A 16,522-nucleotide genomic window follows, 5' to 3' on the forward strand; every position below is an offset into this window, starting at 1 on the left:
TTCCCCAAGGAACACGAACCAGCACTCTGCATCTGGAGGAGGGGAGGTCAGGTTTTAATGTCCCAGTCCTCGGGCGCTGTCGTCCAGCGCCTGCCAGGCCCCACAGCCGTGTCGCTCACTCGGGTGGCGGCCGACCCGCCTCATCAGGGCCTTCTGTGGAGGCCGTCCCGTCGTCCTCGGGCACCAGCTCCACGTCCAGCTCCAGCTGCCCCATGTAGAGGCCCACTGCGCACGCCCAGAGCAGGCTGGCGGCAAGCACGGTGCCCACGCCCACGGCCGCGCCCCCCAGCGTCAGCTGCATGGGCCCTCGCAGCGCCGCCAGACCCACCGCGTACGAGGCACTGCCCCACACCACGCACAGGCCGCCCAGCAGGAAAAAGCCTGCGGGAGAGGCAGGGTAGCGACAGGGCCAAGGTCGGGGGACGAAAAGGTGTCGGGGGACGAAAAGGTATCGGGGGTGTGGGGGATGGTCTGGGAGCAAAGCCAGGGTTGAGGAGACAGGAACAGAGGCAGGGCCGTGCCAGGGGCTGGACTGCATCTTTGAGAATCAGATCGGAGGGGAGGGGACCATAGCCATGTCCTGGGCCACCCATTCAGATGGGCCCATGGGAGGGGTGTCTTCCTGGTGGGGGAAGAATGGGGATTCTGTGCTTACTACTGGGAGTGGGATGGGGTGGGAAAGTCTACCCTCACCAGGACAGGTGGTAGGGGCTCTGGATTCCCTGGTTCCCTGGTGGAGGTGAGAGTGGGGATCTGTACTCACCATATGCTGCTTCGCGACCCATGTCACTCTGCATGAAGGAGATGACTCCGATGCCCGATGCCAGGAGGCCATTTCGGAACCAGGAGAGAAAGGCTGGAGGGAGGGAGACATGGGGGGATTAACATCACCCCCAACCCTACCTCCTCAATCTCCCTTGCCCTGTAAAACTGAAGGGGCTCCCCCTTCAGCTCACTCCACCCCATGCAGCCACAAGGCAAGCCCACCCCAAATCCTCACCTCTTCCAGGAAGTCCCTCACCTAACCACATCCCCCCACATGCTCTCTGGCCTCCACCTCAGTGCCCCTCTCCCCCAAACTCTGTAACACTAAGGATTCAAGGGCTGGGTGCGGTGGCTCACGCCTGTAGTTCCAGCACTTTGGGAGGCCAAGGCAGGTAGATCACGAGGTCAGGAGTTTGAGACTAGCCTGGCCAACATAGTCAAACCCCGTCTCTACTAAAAATACTAAAATTAGCAGGGTGTGGTGGCACGTGCCTGTAGTCCCAGCTATTCGGGAAGCTGAGGGAGGAGAATCACTTGAATCCAGGAGGTGGAGCTTGCAGTGAGCCAAGATCTTGCCACAGCACTCCAGCCTGGGTGACAGAGCGAGACTCCGTCTCAAAAAAATAAAGGATTCAAGATAGTCCCTGCAGAATGTGGAGGACAATCCAGGGGCAAAATTGCAGAACCTCCAATCTGAAGAGCAATCCTGACCAACCCCCTCCCTCTATGTATATCCCCACGACCTGCCTACTTACTTCTTTCTCAGAACTCTGGGGCAAACTGTTTCCTAACCCAGGCCGCACTTCAGCCTCGCCCTTCCTTTCCTTCAAATGCCGCCATCTCCTACCGAGTATGGCCTGCGCCAATCCCATCCACGTCCGTCCCCATTCAAGTCCCTTACAAACAGCCCACCACACCCTATATCTAGATACCCAGTACTGGCCCAGTGAGGTGGCTCACGCCTGTAATCCCAGCACTTTGGGAAGCCAAGGCAAGATTGTATGAGCCCAAGAGTTCAGACCAGCCTGGGCAACAAAGCGAGACCCCGTCTCTGCATAAATTAAAATAGTTGGGCACGGTGGTGTATGCCTGTAGCGCCAGCTAAGCAGGAGGCTGAGGCAAGAGGATGACTTGAGTCCAAGAGTTGAAGGCTGCAGTGGGCTAAAATTGTGCCACTGCACTCAAGCCTGGGTGACAGAGCAAAACATTGTCATTAAAAAAATAAAATTGGCCGGGCGCGGTGGCTCAAGCCTGTAATCCCAGCACTTTGGGAGGCCGAGACGGGCGGATCACGAGGTTAGGAGATCGAGACCATCCTGGCTAACACGGTGAAACCCCGTCTCTACTAAAAAATACAAAAAACTAGCCGGGCGAGGTGGCGGGCGCCTGTAGTCACAGCTACTTGAGAGGCTGAGGCAGGAGAATGGCGTAAACCCGGGAGGCGGAGCTTGCAGTGAGCTGAGATCCGGCCACTGCACTCCAGCCCCGGTGACAGAGCGAGACTCCGTCTCAAAAAAATAAATAAATTAAATTAAATTAAATTAAATTAAATTAAAAAAATAGATGGCCACTCCGCTACATTCTGGACCTCGCCTCCGTCACAAGCCCCGCCCCCTGCAGCCTAGATCACCTCCCCCTCCAATCAGCAGAGAGCTTTTTCCCTATTGGTTGTCCCCTCCTCCAATCCTGAACTTCCCCCTCGTCTGCGGGGATCCACACTCCCGCTCTCTGCACAGTGGTGGCCTCTGTAATCGGGACGGACCCCTCTAGTACCCAACTCCACAGACTCTAAGCTTTCCCTGGAAGCCCCTCTTCACACGACAGGCGCGATTCTACGAGGCTGCCTCGCGCAACCCTACCACCCCCTCCAATCCCTACGGCGCCCCGTTACGCGGGGTCCTCGTCCTCCCCGAAAGCCCATCCTCTCTGCGGGCACCTGCGCTCTTGCACTCTGCGCTTCCGTGCGCTCACACTGAAGCCCTTCTCGGAGCCGAGCCCGGGCCCCGTTTCCTGCAGAAGCCTCCGCCCCATCGAGGTTCCACGCGCGCCCGGGACCCCCGTCCCATCCACACCGCCCCCACCTCCAGCCACCGACCTGTCTCGTGCGCCTTTCGGAGGAGCCAGGCGTCCGCACGGTCCAGCTCGGACACTGGGGGCGGCGAAGCCCCGGCGCGGGGACCGTGGCCGGGGGCGAAGGACCCCCGGGCGCCCCCGCTCCGGGGCCGCTGAGGCGGCAGTAGCGACCTCCGGAAGCGGAGACGGGCGAGGCGAGCGGCCCGAGCCCACCACCAGCCGCCTCCCATGGTTCGCACTACGGGCGCCGCGCGCCGTACCGCCCCACGGGCCTCCTGTAGGTTGCAACCCATGTCACTCAGGCTGAATGGCTTACCCATTGGCTATGCGCTCGCCACTCAGTTTCGGCGTGAACTGTCCATTGGTCGGAATGGTAGTGATTCCCTCCTCTGTCATCTAGGCCGGTAGTGCGCGTCCCTCCTTGATTTTGTCACTGGACTACGAATCCCAGCGATCATTGCGTTCGGGGAAAGACGATCTACAGAAGTCGTAGGCGAGATGTCTGCTGGAACTTGTAGTTTTTATTCTATTTTTTTTTTAACGGAGTACACGCTGAACACCTATTGTAGTTCTTTTTTTTTTTTTTTTTTTTTTTTTTGAGACGGAGTCTCGCGCTGTCACCCAGGCTGGAGTGCAGTGGCCGGATCTCAGCTCACTGCAAGCTCCGCCTCCCGGGTTCACGCCATTCTCCTGCCTCAGCCTCCCGAGTAGCTGGGACTACAGGCGTCCGCCACCTCACCCGGCTAGTTTTTTGTATTTTTTTTTTTTAGTAGAGACGGGGTTTCACCATGTTAACCAGGATGGTCTCGATCTCCTGACCTCGTGATCCGCCCGTCTCGGCCTCCCAAAGTGCTGGGATTACAGGCTTGAGCCACCGCGCCCGGCCTGTAGTTCTTTTCCTTTCTCTCTCTCTATTTCTTTCCTTCCTTCCTTCTTTCTTTCTCTTTCCTTCCTTCCTTCTCTTTCTTCTTTCTTTTTCTCCTTCCTTCCCTCCTTCCTTCCTTCCTTCCCTCCCTCTTTTCTCTTTTCTTTTCTTCTTTTTTTTTCTTCGGAGACTGAGTCTTGCTCTGTCGCCCAGGCTGCAGTGCAGTGGCGTGATCTCGGCTCACTGCAACCTCCGCCTCTCGGGTTCAAGCAATTCTCCGGCCTCAGCCTCCCGCATAGCTGGGATTAGAGGCACCTGCCATCACGCCCGGCTAATTTTTGTATTTTTAGTAAAGACGGGGTTTCACCATGTTGGTCAGGCTGGTCTCAAACTCCTGACCTCATGATCTGACCGCTTCAGCCTCCCAAAGCACTGGGGTTACAGGCGTGAGCCACCGCACCCGGCCTGTAGTTTGTATTAATTACGTTAATTCCAATGGCCAGAAAACAAAACAAAACGTGGGGCACTTAATGGAGAATCTTTGCAAAATCTTGAAGATCTCAGAAAGGAGAGTAAACCTCAACAGTAATTCCACCAATGAGTGATTACTACTACCATCTTGTATTCCTGTCCAGTGTTTTTTCTATGCAGATATAAAATAAGATGCCACCTGACCATTAATTTTTCTTCACATAACAATATATTGTGATCATTAACCCAAAGCATTGATTTTTTATGGCTTTTTTTTTTTTTTTTTTTTTTTTTTTTAATTCTAAGTATCAGGCCAGGCCAGGCGCAGTGGCTCACGCCTGTAATCTCAACACATTTTGGGAGGCTGAGGCAGGCAGATCATTTGAGGTCAGGAGTTTGAGACCAGCCTGGTGAAACCCTGTCTCTACTACAAATACAAAAATTATGGCCTGGCGTAGTGGCTCACGCCTAAAGTGAGGCCAAGGTGGGTGGGTCACCTGAGGTCAGGAATTTGAGACCAGCCTGGCCAACATGGTGAAACCCCATCTCTACTAAAGATACAAAAAATTAGCCGGGCATGGTGGCGTGTACCTGTAATCCCAGCTACTCGGGAGGCTGAGGCAGGAGAATCACTTGAACCCGGTTGCACTGAGCCAAGATCACGCCATTGCACCCCAGCCTCGGCAACAGGGCGAGACTCCATCTCAAAAAATTATTATTATGGCCGGGCGCGGTGGCTCAAGCCTGTAATCCCAGCACTTTGGGAGGCCGAGAGGGGCGGATCACAAGGTCAGGAGATCAAGACCATCCTGGCTAACACGGTGAAACCCCGTCTCTACTAAAAAATACAAAAAACTAGCCGGGCGTGGTGGCGGCGCCTGTAGTCCCAGCTACTCGGGAGGCTGAGGCAGGAGAATGGCGTGAACCCGGGAGGCGGAGCTTGCGGTGAGCCGAGATCGCACCACCGCACTCCAGCCCAGGCGACAGAGCGAGACTCCGTCTCAAAAAAAAAAAAAAAAAAAAAAAAAATTATTATTATTATTATTATTATCATTGCTAAAAAGTTAAATAAATATCAGGCCAGGCATGGTAGCTCACACCTATTATCCTAGCTGTTTGAGAAGTTGAGGCAGGTGGATCGCTGGAGCTCAGAAGTTCGAGACCAGCATGGGCAACATGGTGAAACCCCATCTCTGTAAAAAATACCAAAGAAAGGCCGGGCGCGGTGGCTCACGCCTGTAATCCCAGCACTTTGGGAGGCCGAGACGGGTAGATCACGAGGTCAGGAGATCAAGACCATGCTGGCTAACATGGTGAAACCCCGTCTCTACTAAAATACAAAAAAAATTAGCCGGGCGTGGTGGCAGGCGCCTGTAGTCCCAGCTACTCGGGAGGCTGAGGCAGGAGAATGGCGTGAACCCGGGAGGTGGAGCTTGCAGTGAGCCAAGATAGCGCCACTGAACTCCAGCCTGGGCCACAGAGACTCCGTCTCAAAAAAAAAAAAAAAAATTGCTGGGCATTGTGGCGCATGCCTGTAGTCCCAGCTACCTGGGGAACTGAGGCAGGAGAATCACTTGAACCCAGGAGAGCGAGGCTGCAGTGAGCCAAGATTGCACCACTGCACTCCAGCATAGGTGAAAAAGTGAGACCCTGTCTCAAAAAAAAAAAAAAGAAAAGAAAAGAAAAAAAAGAAAAAAAATCTATTTTGAATATGGTTCCAAATGTAGGGTCCAGTGAAAAGTAATTCTTATGGGTTCCCTCTCTCGGCTTTGGATTCCTCCTCCCTCTAACTCTGTACAGGGGAGATTCTTCCTTCTCCCTTCCTTCTTGCCCCTTCTTGCCTATACATTCTCTGCTCCTTAAAACCACTCCACCTGTGTCCATGTCATTTTATCTAAATCGGCATGAGGACCAAGAACCCGGGTATTCCTCCACTCATCAGAGCTGTATAATTTTAGTGCATTGGCTGGGAAAGGAAATTAATTCATCAGACTGAATGAAAAGGCAATTTTTTTTTTTTTGAGACAGAGTCTCACTCACTCTGTTGGCCAGACTGGAGTGCAGTGGCACGATCTCGGCTCACTGCAGCCTCCATCTCCTGGGCTCAAGCAATTCTCCTGCCTCAGCCTCCCAAGTAGCTGGGATTACAGGCGTGTGCCACCACACCTGGCTAATCAATATTAAATTGAAATTAATATTAATATTATATTAATATTAAATTGACATTAATATTAATATATTATTAATATTTAAAATATTCTAAATTTCTCTTCAAAGAATTAATATGTCAGTATGTGCAATTGTTTGCCTTCTACTTTTAAACTTAACCTCCTCATAAAGCAACCTTTTTCGATTACTACCCCACCCTGACTCATTTCACTTACCTACTACTCCACCCTGACTCATTCCGACCACCTGCTCCACCCTAACGCATTCCGATTACCTGCTACCTGTTCCACCCTGGCTCATTATCCACCCTGCATAACCATTTTTTTCCCGCCAAAGCACTCACCTGATCACTCTCTTTAAATTAGCCAATCGGAATTAGATTAGCCTGTGCAGTCTAACCCTAGCCAACAAGGAAATGACACAGCAGCAGAAGCCACGTGCATCAGGGATAAGAACCCCTTTCCCTCCCTTGTCCAGGTGTGTGCTCACCATTGCTCCATCTGCGAGGGCCCACCTTTCTATAGAAGTACCTTACCTTGCTGAGAATTAAAAAGAAAATTTTATATTCGAGTACTATTTCTTTTGTGGCACTGAAACTTTATATATAACACCAGAACACCTGGCTAATTTTTAAATTTTTTGTAGAGAGAGGGTCTATTTTGCCCAGATTGGTTTCAAACTCCTGGGCTCAAGCGATCCTCTTGTTGTGGCCTCCCAAAGTGCTGGGATTTCAGCTGTGAGCAACTGTACCTGGCCCAGTGATCTCCTTTTTTTTTTTTTTTTTTTTTTTTTTTTTTTTTGAGACGGAGTCTCGCTCTGTCGCCCAGGCTGGAGTGCAGTGGCGCGATCTCGGCTCACTGCAAGCTCCGCCTCCCGGGTTCACGCCATTCTCCTGCCTCAGCCTCCCGAGTAGCTGGGACTACAGGCGCCCACAACCGCGCCCGGCTAATTTTTTGTATTTTTAGTAGAGACGGGGTTTCACCGTGGTCTCGATCTCCTGACCTTGTGATCCGCCCGCCTTGGCCTCCCAAAGTGCTGGGATTACAGGCGTGAGCCACCGCGCCCGGCTCCTTTTTTTTTTTTTTAATGAGATGGAGTTTTGCTCTTGTTGCCCAAGCTGGAGTGCAATGGCATGATGGCATGATCTCGGCTCACTGCAACTCTGCCTCCCGGGTCCAAGTGATTCTCCTGCCTCAGTTTCCCAAGTAGCTGCGAATACAGGCGTGCATCACCATGCCCAGATAATTTTGTATTTTTAGTAGAAACGGGGTTTCACCATGTTGGCAGGGCTAGTCTCGAACTCCTAATCAAGTGATCCACCAGCCTTGGCTTCCCAAAGTGCTGGGATGACAGGCATGAGCCACTAAGCCCAGCCCCAGTCAGCTCTTAATAAAATGCATTCCTTGTAAAGGAATATCAATGCCTGGTCCTATCCTCCTGCTCCACAGATACCAGCTACATAGCTCTGGGATGGTTCTGGGCCATCAATATTTTTTTAAAAGCCCTCTAGATAATTCACATTACAACTAATCAGCCACCGTTAAGATCCATCTCTTTTTTGGTGTGTCTCTTTTGAACATTTCCAAGAAAAGGTCTGTCTCTTTTTAATTACTTATTTATTTCTTGAGATGGAATCTAGCTCTGTCACCCAGACTGGAGTGCAATGGCCTGATCTCGGCCCACTGCAACCTCCGCCTCCCAGGTTCAAGCGATTCTCCTGCCTCAGCCTCCTGAGTAGCTGGGATTACAGGCATGCGCCACCACGCCCGGTTCATTTTTATATTTTTAGTAGAGACAGGGTTTCACCATGTTGGTCAGGCTGGTCTGGAACTCCTGACCTCGTGATCCGCCTGCCACAGCCTCCCAAAGTGGTGGGATTACAGGCATGAGCCACAGCGCCCCGCTGAAAAGGTCTGTCTCTTTAAGGCAGATTTGTTTTCTCTGCCCTGACCCATTCTGGGATTCAGCTTCGCCTTCTCTCATCAGCATAAACCATTTCACTAGCCAAGAATGTGAAAAATGTGTTTGGAATATTTTCTGTTTGCACTTAATCCCATGTAAAGCTTCACATTCATTGCAACTGCAAGCTTTGCAGTGCAGTCCATTTGAACTCCCTCCTCAAGTTTAACCCCCTTGGCAGCTCCCCCACTTTTCCTCTCCATAAAATCCAAGCCCGGGCCGGGCACGGTGGCTCACATCTGTAATCCCACCACTTTGGGAGGCTGAAGCGGGCAGATCACGAGATCAGGAGTTCGAGACCAGCCTGACCAACATGGTGAAACCCCGTCTCTACTAAAAATACAAAAATTAGCCGGGCATGGTGGCGTGCGCCTGTAATCCCAGCTACTTGGAAGGCTGAGGCAGGAGAATCACTTGAACCCGGGAGGCGGAGGTTGCAGTGAGCTGAGATAGTGCCACTGCCCTCCAGCCTGGGAGACAGAGCGAGACTCCATCTTAAAAAACAACAACAGAGGCCGGGCGCGGTGGCTCAAGCCTGTAATCCCAGCACTTTGGGAGGCCGAGACGGGCGGATCACGAGGTCAGGAGATCAAGACCATCCTGGCTAACACGATGAAACCCCGTCTCTACTAAAAGATACAAAAAACTAGCCGGGCGAGGTGGCGGGCGCCTGTAGTCCCAGCTACTCCGGAGGCTGAGGCAGGAGAATGGCGTGAACCCGGGAGGTGGAGCTTGCAGTGAGCCGAGATCCGGCCACTGCACTCCAGCCTGGGCGACAGAGCGAGACTCCGTCTCAAAAACAAAACAAAACAAAAAAAAAACAACACACACAAAAAATCCAAGCCCTGCTTAGTAGAAGATAAAGGAGCTGTTCTTTTTTTTGTTTTTTTTTTTTTTTTTTTTTGAGACGGAGTCTCGCTCTGTCGCCCAGGCTGGAGTGCAGTGGCGCGATCAGGGCTCACTGCAAGCTCCGCCTCCGGGTTCACGCCATTCTCCTGCCTCAGCCTCCCGAGTAGCTGGGACTACAGGCGCCTGCCACCGCGCCTGGCTAATTTTTTGTATTTTTAGTAGAGACGGGGTTTCACTGTGTTAGCCAGGATGGTCTTGATTTCCTGACCTCGTGATCCGCCGGCCTAGGCCTCCCAAAGTGCTGGAATTACAGGCGTGAGCCACCACGCCCAGCCCCTTTTCTTGTTTTTTATTTTCATTTTCTGTAGAGATGGGGTCTCCCTGTGTTACCTGGTCTCAAACCCTGGGCTCAACCGATCCTCCCGCCTCAGCCTCCCAAAGTGCTGGGATTATAGGCATGAGCCACCTTGCCTAGACTAGCTGCCCCCATCTGACTGCTGCTTTGCCTACAGCAAACTTGAGTCAGGTTTATCTTCTTCAACTGGCCCCTGAACTTCTAACTCACCCTCAAGTCTGAGCAAGCAATGAAATGTGGAAGGTGCCTCCTGGTTAGCTTATCCTGAGAACTGCCTGCCCTCACATAGCCCTGTTTCCTGTTGAATGATGTAGTCGGCTTAGTCCCTGTCCTCTGTCCAACTTTCCCGAACTGCAAAGCCCCCTTAATATAGAAAATAAATGGCTTTTTTTGTTTGGTTTTGAGGTGCTTGCAGATTTCTGAGACTAGGACACTCTCCCTAATGCAACAAACTTTATGAAGTTTATCAGTATTTAAGTTTGGATATGTTGTTTTCTGTTTGTTTGTTTGTTTGTTTGTTTTTGAGACGGAGTCTCGCTCTGTAGCCCGGGCTGGAGTGCAGTGGCCGGATCTCAGCTCACTGCAATCTCCGCCTCCTGGGTTTACGCAATTCTCCTGCCTCAGCCTCCCGAGTAGCTGGGACTACAGGCGCCCGCCACCTCGCCCGGCTAGTTTTTTGTATTTTTTAGTAGAGACGGGGTTTCACCGTGTTAGCCAAGATGGTCTCGATCTCCTGACCTCGTGATCCGCCCGTCTCGGCCTCCCAAAGTGCTGGGATTACAGGCTTGAGCCACTGCGCCCGGCCTTTTTTTTTTTTTTGGACACAGTTTCGCTCTTGTTGCCCAGGCTGGAGTGCAATGGTGCGATCTCAGCTCACTGAAACGTCCACCAACCGGGTTCAAGTGATTCTCCTGCCTCAGCTTCTGGAGTAGCTGGGATCACAGGTGCCCACTACCATGCCCAACTAATTTTGTATTTTTAGTAGAGACAGGGTTTCTCCATATTGGTCAGGCTGGTCGCGAACTCCCAACCTCAAGAGATCCGCCTGCTTTGGCCTCCCAAAGTGCTGGGATTACAGGTGTAAGCCACCACACTCGGTCTTTTTTTTTTTTTTGAGACAGAGTCTGGCTCTGTCACACAGGCTGGAGTCCAGTGGCACAATCTTGGCTCACTGCAACCTCTGCCTCCCGGGTTCAAGAAATTCTTTGCGAGCATTAGCGAGACTCCGTCTCGGAAAAAAAAAAAAAAAAGAAATACAAAAATTAGTAGAGCATGGTGGCACATGCCTGTAGTCTGACCTACTCTGGAGGTTTGCTAATTTGCTAGCCGAATTCACGGAAGTGGGTGGAGCACAGTGGCTCACACCTGTAATCCCAGCACTTCGGGAGGCTGACGCAGGCAGATCACTTGAGGCCAGGAGTTCAAGACCCGCCATGGCCAACATGGTGAAATCCCGTCTCTACCAAAAATACAAAAAGTAGCCAGATATGGTGGCACATGCCTGTGTAGTCCCAGCTACTTAGGAGGCTGAGACACAAGAATCGCTTCATCTTGGGAAGCGGAGGTTGCAGTGAGCCAAGATCACAGCACTGCACTCCAGCCTGGGAAGCAGAGCAAGATTCTTATCTCAAAAAAACAAACAAACAGGCCGGAGGCGGTGGCTCAAGCCTGTAATCCCAGCACTTTGGGAGGCCGAGACGGGCGGATCACGAGGTCAGGAGATCGAGACCATCCTGGCTAACATGGTGAAACCCCCGTCTCTATTAAAATACAAAAAAAATTAGCCAGGCGTGGTGGCGGGCACCTGTAGTCCCAGCTACTTGGGAGGCTGAGGCAGGAGAATAGCGTAAACCCGGGAGGCGGAGCTTGCAGTGAGCCGAGATCGCGCCACTGCACTCCAGCCTGGGTGACAGAGTGAGACTCCGTCTCAAAAAAAAAAAAAAAAAAAAAACCCAAAAACAAACAAACAAAAGGCCGGGGCTCATGCCTGTAGCTGCAGCATTATGGGAGGCTGAGGTGGGCAGATCAGGAGGTCAGGAAATAGAGACCACCCTGGCTAACATGGTGAAAACCCGTCTCTACTAAACATACAAAAAATTAGCCCGGCTTGGTAGCAGGCGCCTGTAGTCCCAGCTACTCGGGAAGCTGAGGCAGGAGAATTGTGTGAACCCGGGAGGCGGCAGTTGCAGTGAGCCAAGATCGCGCCACTGCACTCCAGCCTGGGCAACAGAGCAAGACTCCACCTCAAAAAAAAAAAAAAAAAAAAAAAAAAAGAAAAAGAAGAAGCAGAATTCATTGAAAACTGTCATGCTCCCGGTTATGGTGTATTATAGCGCAAGAATACAGGGGAAAATCGCCGGGCGCGGTGGCTCACGCCTGTTATCCCAGCACTTTGGGAGGCCGAGGCGGGCGGATCACGAGGTCAGGAGATCGAGACTATCTTGGCTAACACGGTGAAACCCCGTCTCTACTGAAAATACCAAAAAATTAGCCGGGGGCGGTGGCGGGCGCCTGTAGTCCCAGCTACTCGGGAGGCTGAGGCAGGAGAATGGCGCGAACCCAGGAGGCGGAGTTTGCAGTGAGCCGAGATCGCACCACTGCACTCCAGCCTGGGCGACAAAGCGACTGTCTCAAAAAAAAAAAAAAAAAAAAAAAAAAGAATACAGGGGAAAATCAGCCCAGGGAAGACGGGCATTCAGCAGAGCCTGGGGGTGGGGTCCCATCATTAGGCTTCCAGCCCTCTTGTCCCCATGGAGTGTGGACAGCACTCACTTTACCCAGCAACAGTGTGTAACAGTACACATGGAGCTTTGTCGACCGGGGAAGCTCACAGAAGCCTCACTGTCCAGAACCTTCATTACCCCTGAGGTGTAAACCCAGTAGTCCTCCATGAGACTGACATGACCTCAGACGCTAGCCCTTCCAGAGGTCAGCTGATACCCTGTGACCCCAGGGCCCCACCCTGAGTCACACTGCTACTAGCTAGTTGGCCTAAGGCTGATAGGTAAACCAAACTAATCTTATCAGGAACAACATTCCAGAGATTTAGAGGAGGTGACCTCAAAGGCGCGGAGGACAAAGGTCTTACCTCTCTTTGGGGAAGGTTAAATTCTTCATTACACTGAACCAAACAATGCAGGCCAACTCCAGAAGCTGAAAAAAGACAAAGAAATGAATTCTTCTCTGAGTCCCCCGAGCAGGAACACAGCCCAGCCGACATTTTTGTTTTATTTATGTATTGATTTTATTTTTTCCTTTTAATTAATTTTTTGAGACAGTGTCTCACTCTGTCACCCAGGCTGGAGTGCAGTGGCTTGATCTTGGCTCACTACAACCTCAGCTTCCAGGGCTCAGCCTCCCCAGTAACTGGGACCACAGGCACGCACCACCACACCTGGCTAATTTTTGTATTTTCTGTAGAGATGGGGGTCTCACCATATTGCTCAGGCCGGTCTCAAACTCCTGGGGTCAAGCCATACACCCACCTCGGCCCCCAGAGTGTTGAGATTAGAGGTGTGAATCACTGGACCCGGCTGGTTTTATTTATTTATTTATTTATTTTATTTTTTATTTTTTTGAGACGGAGTCTCGCTCTGTCGCCCAGGCTGGAGTGCAGTGGCGCGATCTCGGCTCACTGCAAGCTCCGCCTCCCGGGTTCACGCCATTCTCCTGCCTCAGCCTCCCGAGTAGCTGGGACTACAGGCGCCCACAACCGCGCCCGGCTAATTTTTTGTATTTTTAGTAGAGACGGGGTTTCACCGTGGTCTCGATCTCCTGACCTTGTGATCCGCCCGCCTAGGCCTCCCAAAGTGCTGGGATTACAGGCGTGAGCCACCGCGCCCGGCCGGTTTTATTTTTTTAATTTGTATTTTTGTGACAGGGTCTTGCTCTGTCACCCAAGATGGAGTGCAGTGGCGCGAGTATGGCTCCCTGCAACCTAGACATCCCCAGCTCCAGCGATCCTCCCCTCTCAGTCTCTGGAGTAGCTTGGGACTACAGGAGTGAACCACCGTACCCTGCTAATTTTTTTTTTTTTTTTTTTCTGACGGAGTCTTGCTCTGTCTCCAGGCTGGAGTGCAGTGGCACGATCTTGGCTCACTGCAACCTCCGCCTCCTGGATTCAAGCAATTCTCCTGCCTCAGCCTCCGGAGTAGCTGAGAGTACAGACCAATTTTTGTAATTTTAGTAGAGACGGGGTTTCACCACATTGGCCGGGATGGTCTCAATCTCTTGACCTCGTGATCCACCTGCCTCAGCCTCCCAAAAGTGCTGGGATTACAGGTGTGAGCCACTGTGCTCGGCCCTATTTTTGGATTTTTTGGTAGAGATGGGATTTTGCCATGTTGCCCAGACTGGTCTCCAACTCCTGGACTCAAGAGCTCCTCCCACCTTGGCCTCCCAAAGTACTGGGATTACAGATGTGAGCCACAACACCTGGCTACATCTTGGTTTTAGACTTCCGATCTTTAGAACTGTAAGAGAATACATTTGTGGTTGGGCGTGGTGGCTCACACCTGTAATCCCAGCACTTTGGGAGGCCGAGGCGGGTGGATCACCCAAGGTCAAGAGTTAGAAATCAGCCTGGCCAATGTGGTGAAACCCTGTCTCTACTAAAAATGCAAAAATTAGCTGGGCATGGTGGCGGGTGCCTATAATCCCAGCTATTAGGGAGGCTGAGGTAGGAGAATTGCTTGAACCCAGGAGATGGAGGCTGCAGTGAGCTGAGATCATGCCACTGCACTCCAGCCTGAGCGACAGAGCAAGACTCTGTCTCAAAAATAAATAAATAATAAATATAATACATTTATGTTTTTTTAAGTCACTAGGTTTTTGGTCATTTGTTACAGTGGCAACAGAGAATACAGTTAGAAACCCAACAATGAATACAGTTGCAAGGACGTGAGAAATCTACAGAGGAAAGTAAAAGGAAGAAGGGTAGGGAAGGGAGGGTGAAGAAAAAACAATAAAAGGAAAGAAAAGAAAGTAGATGGAATGATGGTTCTGATTAATAATTTTATTTTCTTTATTTATTTGAGACAGAGTCTTGCTCTGTCGCCCAGGCTGGAGTGCAGTGGCACAATCTCAGCTCACTGCAACCTCCTCCGCCTCCTGGGTTCAAGCAATTCTCCTCCCTCAGCCTCCCAAGTAGCTGAGATTACAGGCGCCTGCCACCATGCCTGGCTAATTTTTGCATTTTTAGTAGAGATGGGGTTTCACCATGTTGGCCAGGCTGGTCTTGAACTCCTGACCTTAGGTGATCTGCCCGCCTTGGAGGTTGCAGTGAGCTGAGATCATGCCACTGCGTTCCAGCCTGGGCTACAGAGTGAGACTCCGTCTCAAAAAAAAAAAAAAAAAAAAAAAAAAAAAAAGAGCAGGGTAACAGGGTTGTTGTCCCCTAAAACATATTTCTACATCCTAAGCCCTGGAACCTGTCAATGAACTAATGAACTATATTTGGAAACAGAGTCTTTAAAAAAAAAAAAAAATACAGGCTCTCACTGTTGTCCAGGCCAGAGTGTGGTGGTATGATCACAGCTCACAGCAGCCTTGACCTCCCAGACTCAAGGGATCCTCCCTCAGCCTCCCAAGTAGCTGGGACTACAGGTGTGCACCACCACACCCAGCTAATTTTTCTTGTATTTTGTAGAGATGGGGGTCTCCCTATGTTGCCCAGGCTGGCCTTGAACTCCTGGCATCAAGCAATCCTCCTGCCTTGGCCTCCCAAATTGCTGAGATTACAGGTGTGAGCCACCACACTTGGCTGGGAAACAGGATATTTAATGAAAGATCTCAAGATGAGATTACTCTTGATTACCTGGTTGGGTTCTAAATCCAGTGACAAGAGTCTTTCTAAGAGACAGAAGACACAGACACAGAGGAGAAAGCCCCGGGAAAAGTTGGAGGCAGAGATTGAAGCGATGTCACCACAAGCCCAGGATTGCCCACGGCCACCAGAAGACAGGACTGGAAAGGAAGGATTCTCCTCTAGACCCTCAGAGGGAGCCTGACCCCATAGACACCTTGATGGTGCACTTCTGGCCTCTAGAACAAATTTGTCATGTTAAGCCACCCAGTTTGTAGAGATATGTAGGCAGCCCTGGGGCTCTAATACCAATGGAATGCCAAAATGGAATTCAGAAAACGCAAACAGCCGGCCGGGCGCAGTGGCTCACAGCTGTAATCCCAGCACTTTGGGAGGCTGAGGCGGGCAGATCACCTCAGGTTGGAAGTTTGAGACCAGCCTGGCCAACATGGCGAAACTCTGTCTCTGCTAAAAATACAATTAGCTGGGTGTGGTGACAGACACCTGTCACATCTGTCGTGCCAGTGACTCGGGAGCCTGAGGCGGGAGCATCGCTTGAACTGGGGAGGCAGAGGTTGCAGTGAGCCAAGATAGCACCACTGCACTCCAGCCTGGGGGACAGAGTGAGACCCTGCCACAAAAAAAGAAAAGAAAAACAAAAAAACAAGAAAATACAGGGAACAGTTAACACCTATAGAATCCGGGCAGTGGATCACAGCAGGTACCCAAAGAGCATCTGGCACCAGTTGTTGGTCCTAGTGTCCAACCTTGGGCTGTGGAGGGGTTGACCACATCCTCGTGCTGGTGGCCATCTCTGCCCTCCCTCAGCCTCCATACCGTCCTCCAATGAAGATGTTCCTCAGGCTCCACGCATTTCCTGAGCGACATGGTCCACTCTTGCAGCTGTTTTTTTTTTTTTTTTTTTTTCCCAAGACGGAGTCTTGCTGTGTCACCCAGGCTGGAGTGCAGTGGCACAATCTCTGCCTCCTGGGTTCTAGTGATTCTCCTGCCTTAGCCTCCCAAGTAGCTGGGATTACAGGTGCTCGCCACCACACCCAGCTAATTTTTGCATTTTTAGTAGAGACGGGGGTTTCACCATGTTGGCCAGGATGGTCTCGATTTCCTGACCTCGTGATTAGCCCGCCTCAGCGTTCCAGAGTGCTGGGAATACACGCATGAGCCACCGTGCCCAGCCAACAGCATGCCTTTTTTT

General features: G+C 51.4%; 3 protein-coding genes across 3 annotated transcripts in view; 1 reads left to right on the forward strand and 2 right to left on the reverse strand.

Moving 5' to 3' along the window:
* Positions 1-16,522, forward strand: part of SAE1 (SUMO1 activating enzyme subunit 1) — a 549,006-nt gene that overhangs the window by 372,886 nt on the left and 159,598 nt on the right. The window lies entirely within an intron of this gene.
* The window catches only part of AP2S1 (adaptor related protein complex 2 subunit sigma 1), a 400,774-nt gene that overhangs the window by 215,252 nt on the left and 169,000 nt on the right, over positions 1-16,522 (reverse strand). The window lies entirely within an intron of this gene.
* The window catches only part of TMEM160 (transmembrane protein 160), a 204,476-nt gene continuing 187,987 nt past the window's right edge, over positions 34-16,522 (reverse strand). The window contains exons 2-4 of the mRNA XM_050772336.1: positions 2,861-3,087; positions 764-856; positions 34-381 (exon numbers count right to left, since the gene is read on the reverse strand). Of these exons, the coding sequence (XP_050628293.1) occupies positions 116-381; positions 764-856; positions 2,861-3,068 (567 nt within the window). The 5' untranslated portion in view covers positions 3,069-3,087 and the 3' untranslated portion in view covers positions 34-115. The remainder of the gene's footprint in view (positions 382-763; positions 857-2,860; positions 3,088-16,522) is intronic.

The sequence above is a fragment of the Macaca thibetana genome, chromosome 19 (assembly GCF_024542745.1).
Source record: "Macaca thibetana thibetana isolate TM-01 chromosome 19, ASM2454274v1, whole genome shotgun sequence".
Classification (NCBI taxonomy): Eukaryota; Metazoa; Chordata; class Mammalia; order Primates; family Cercopithecidae; genus Macaca; species Macaca thibetana.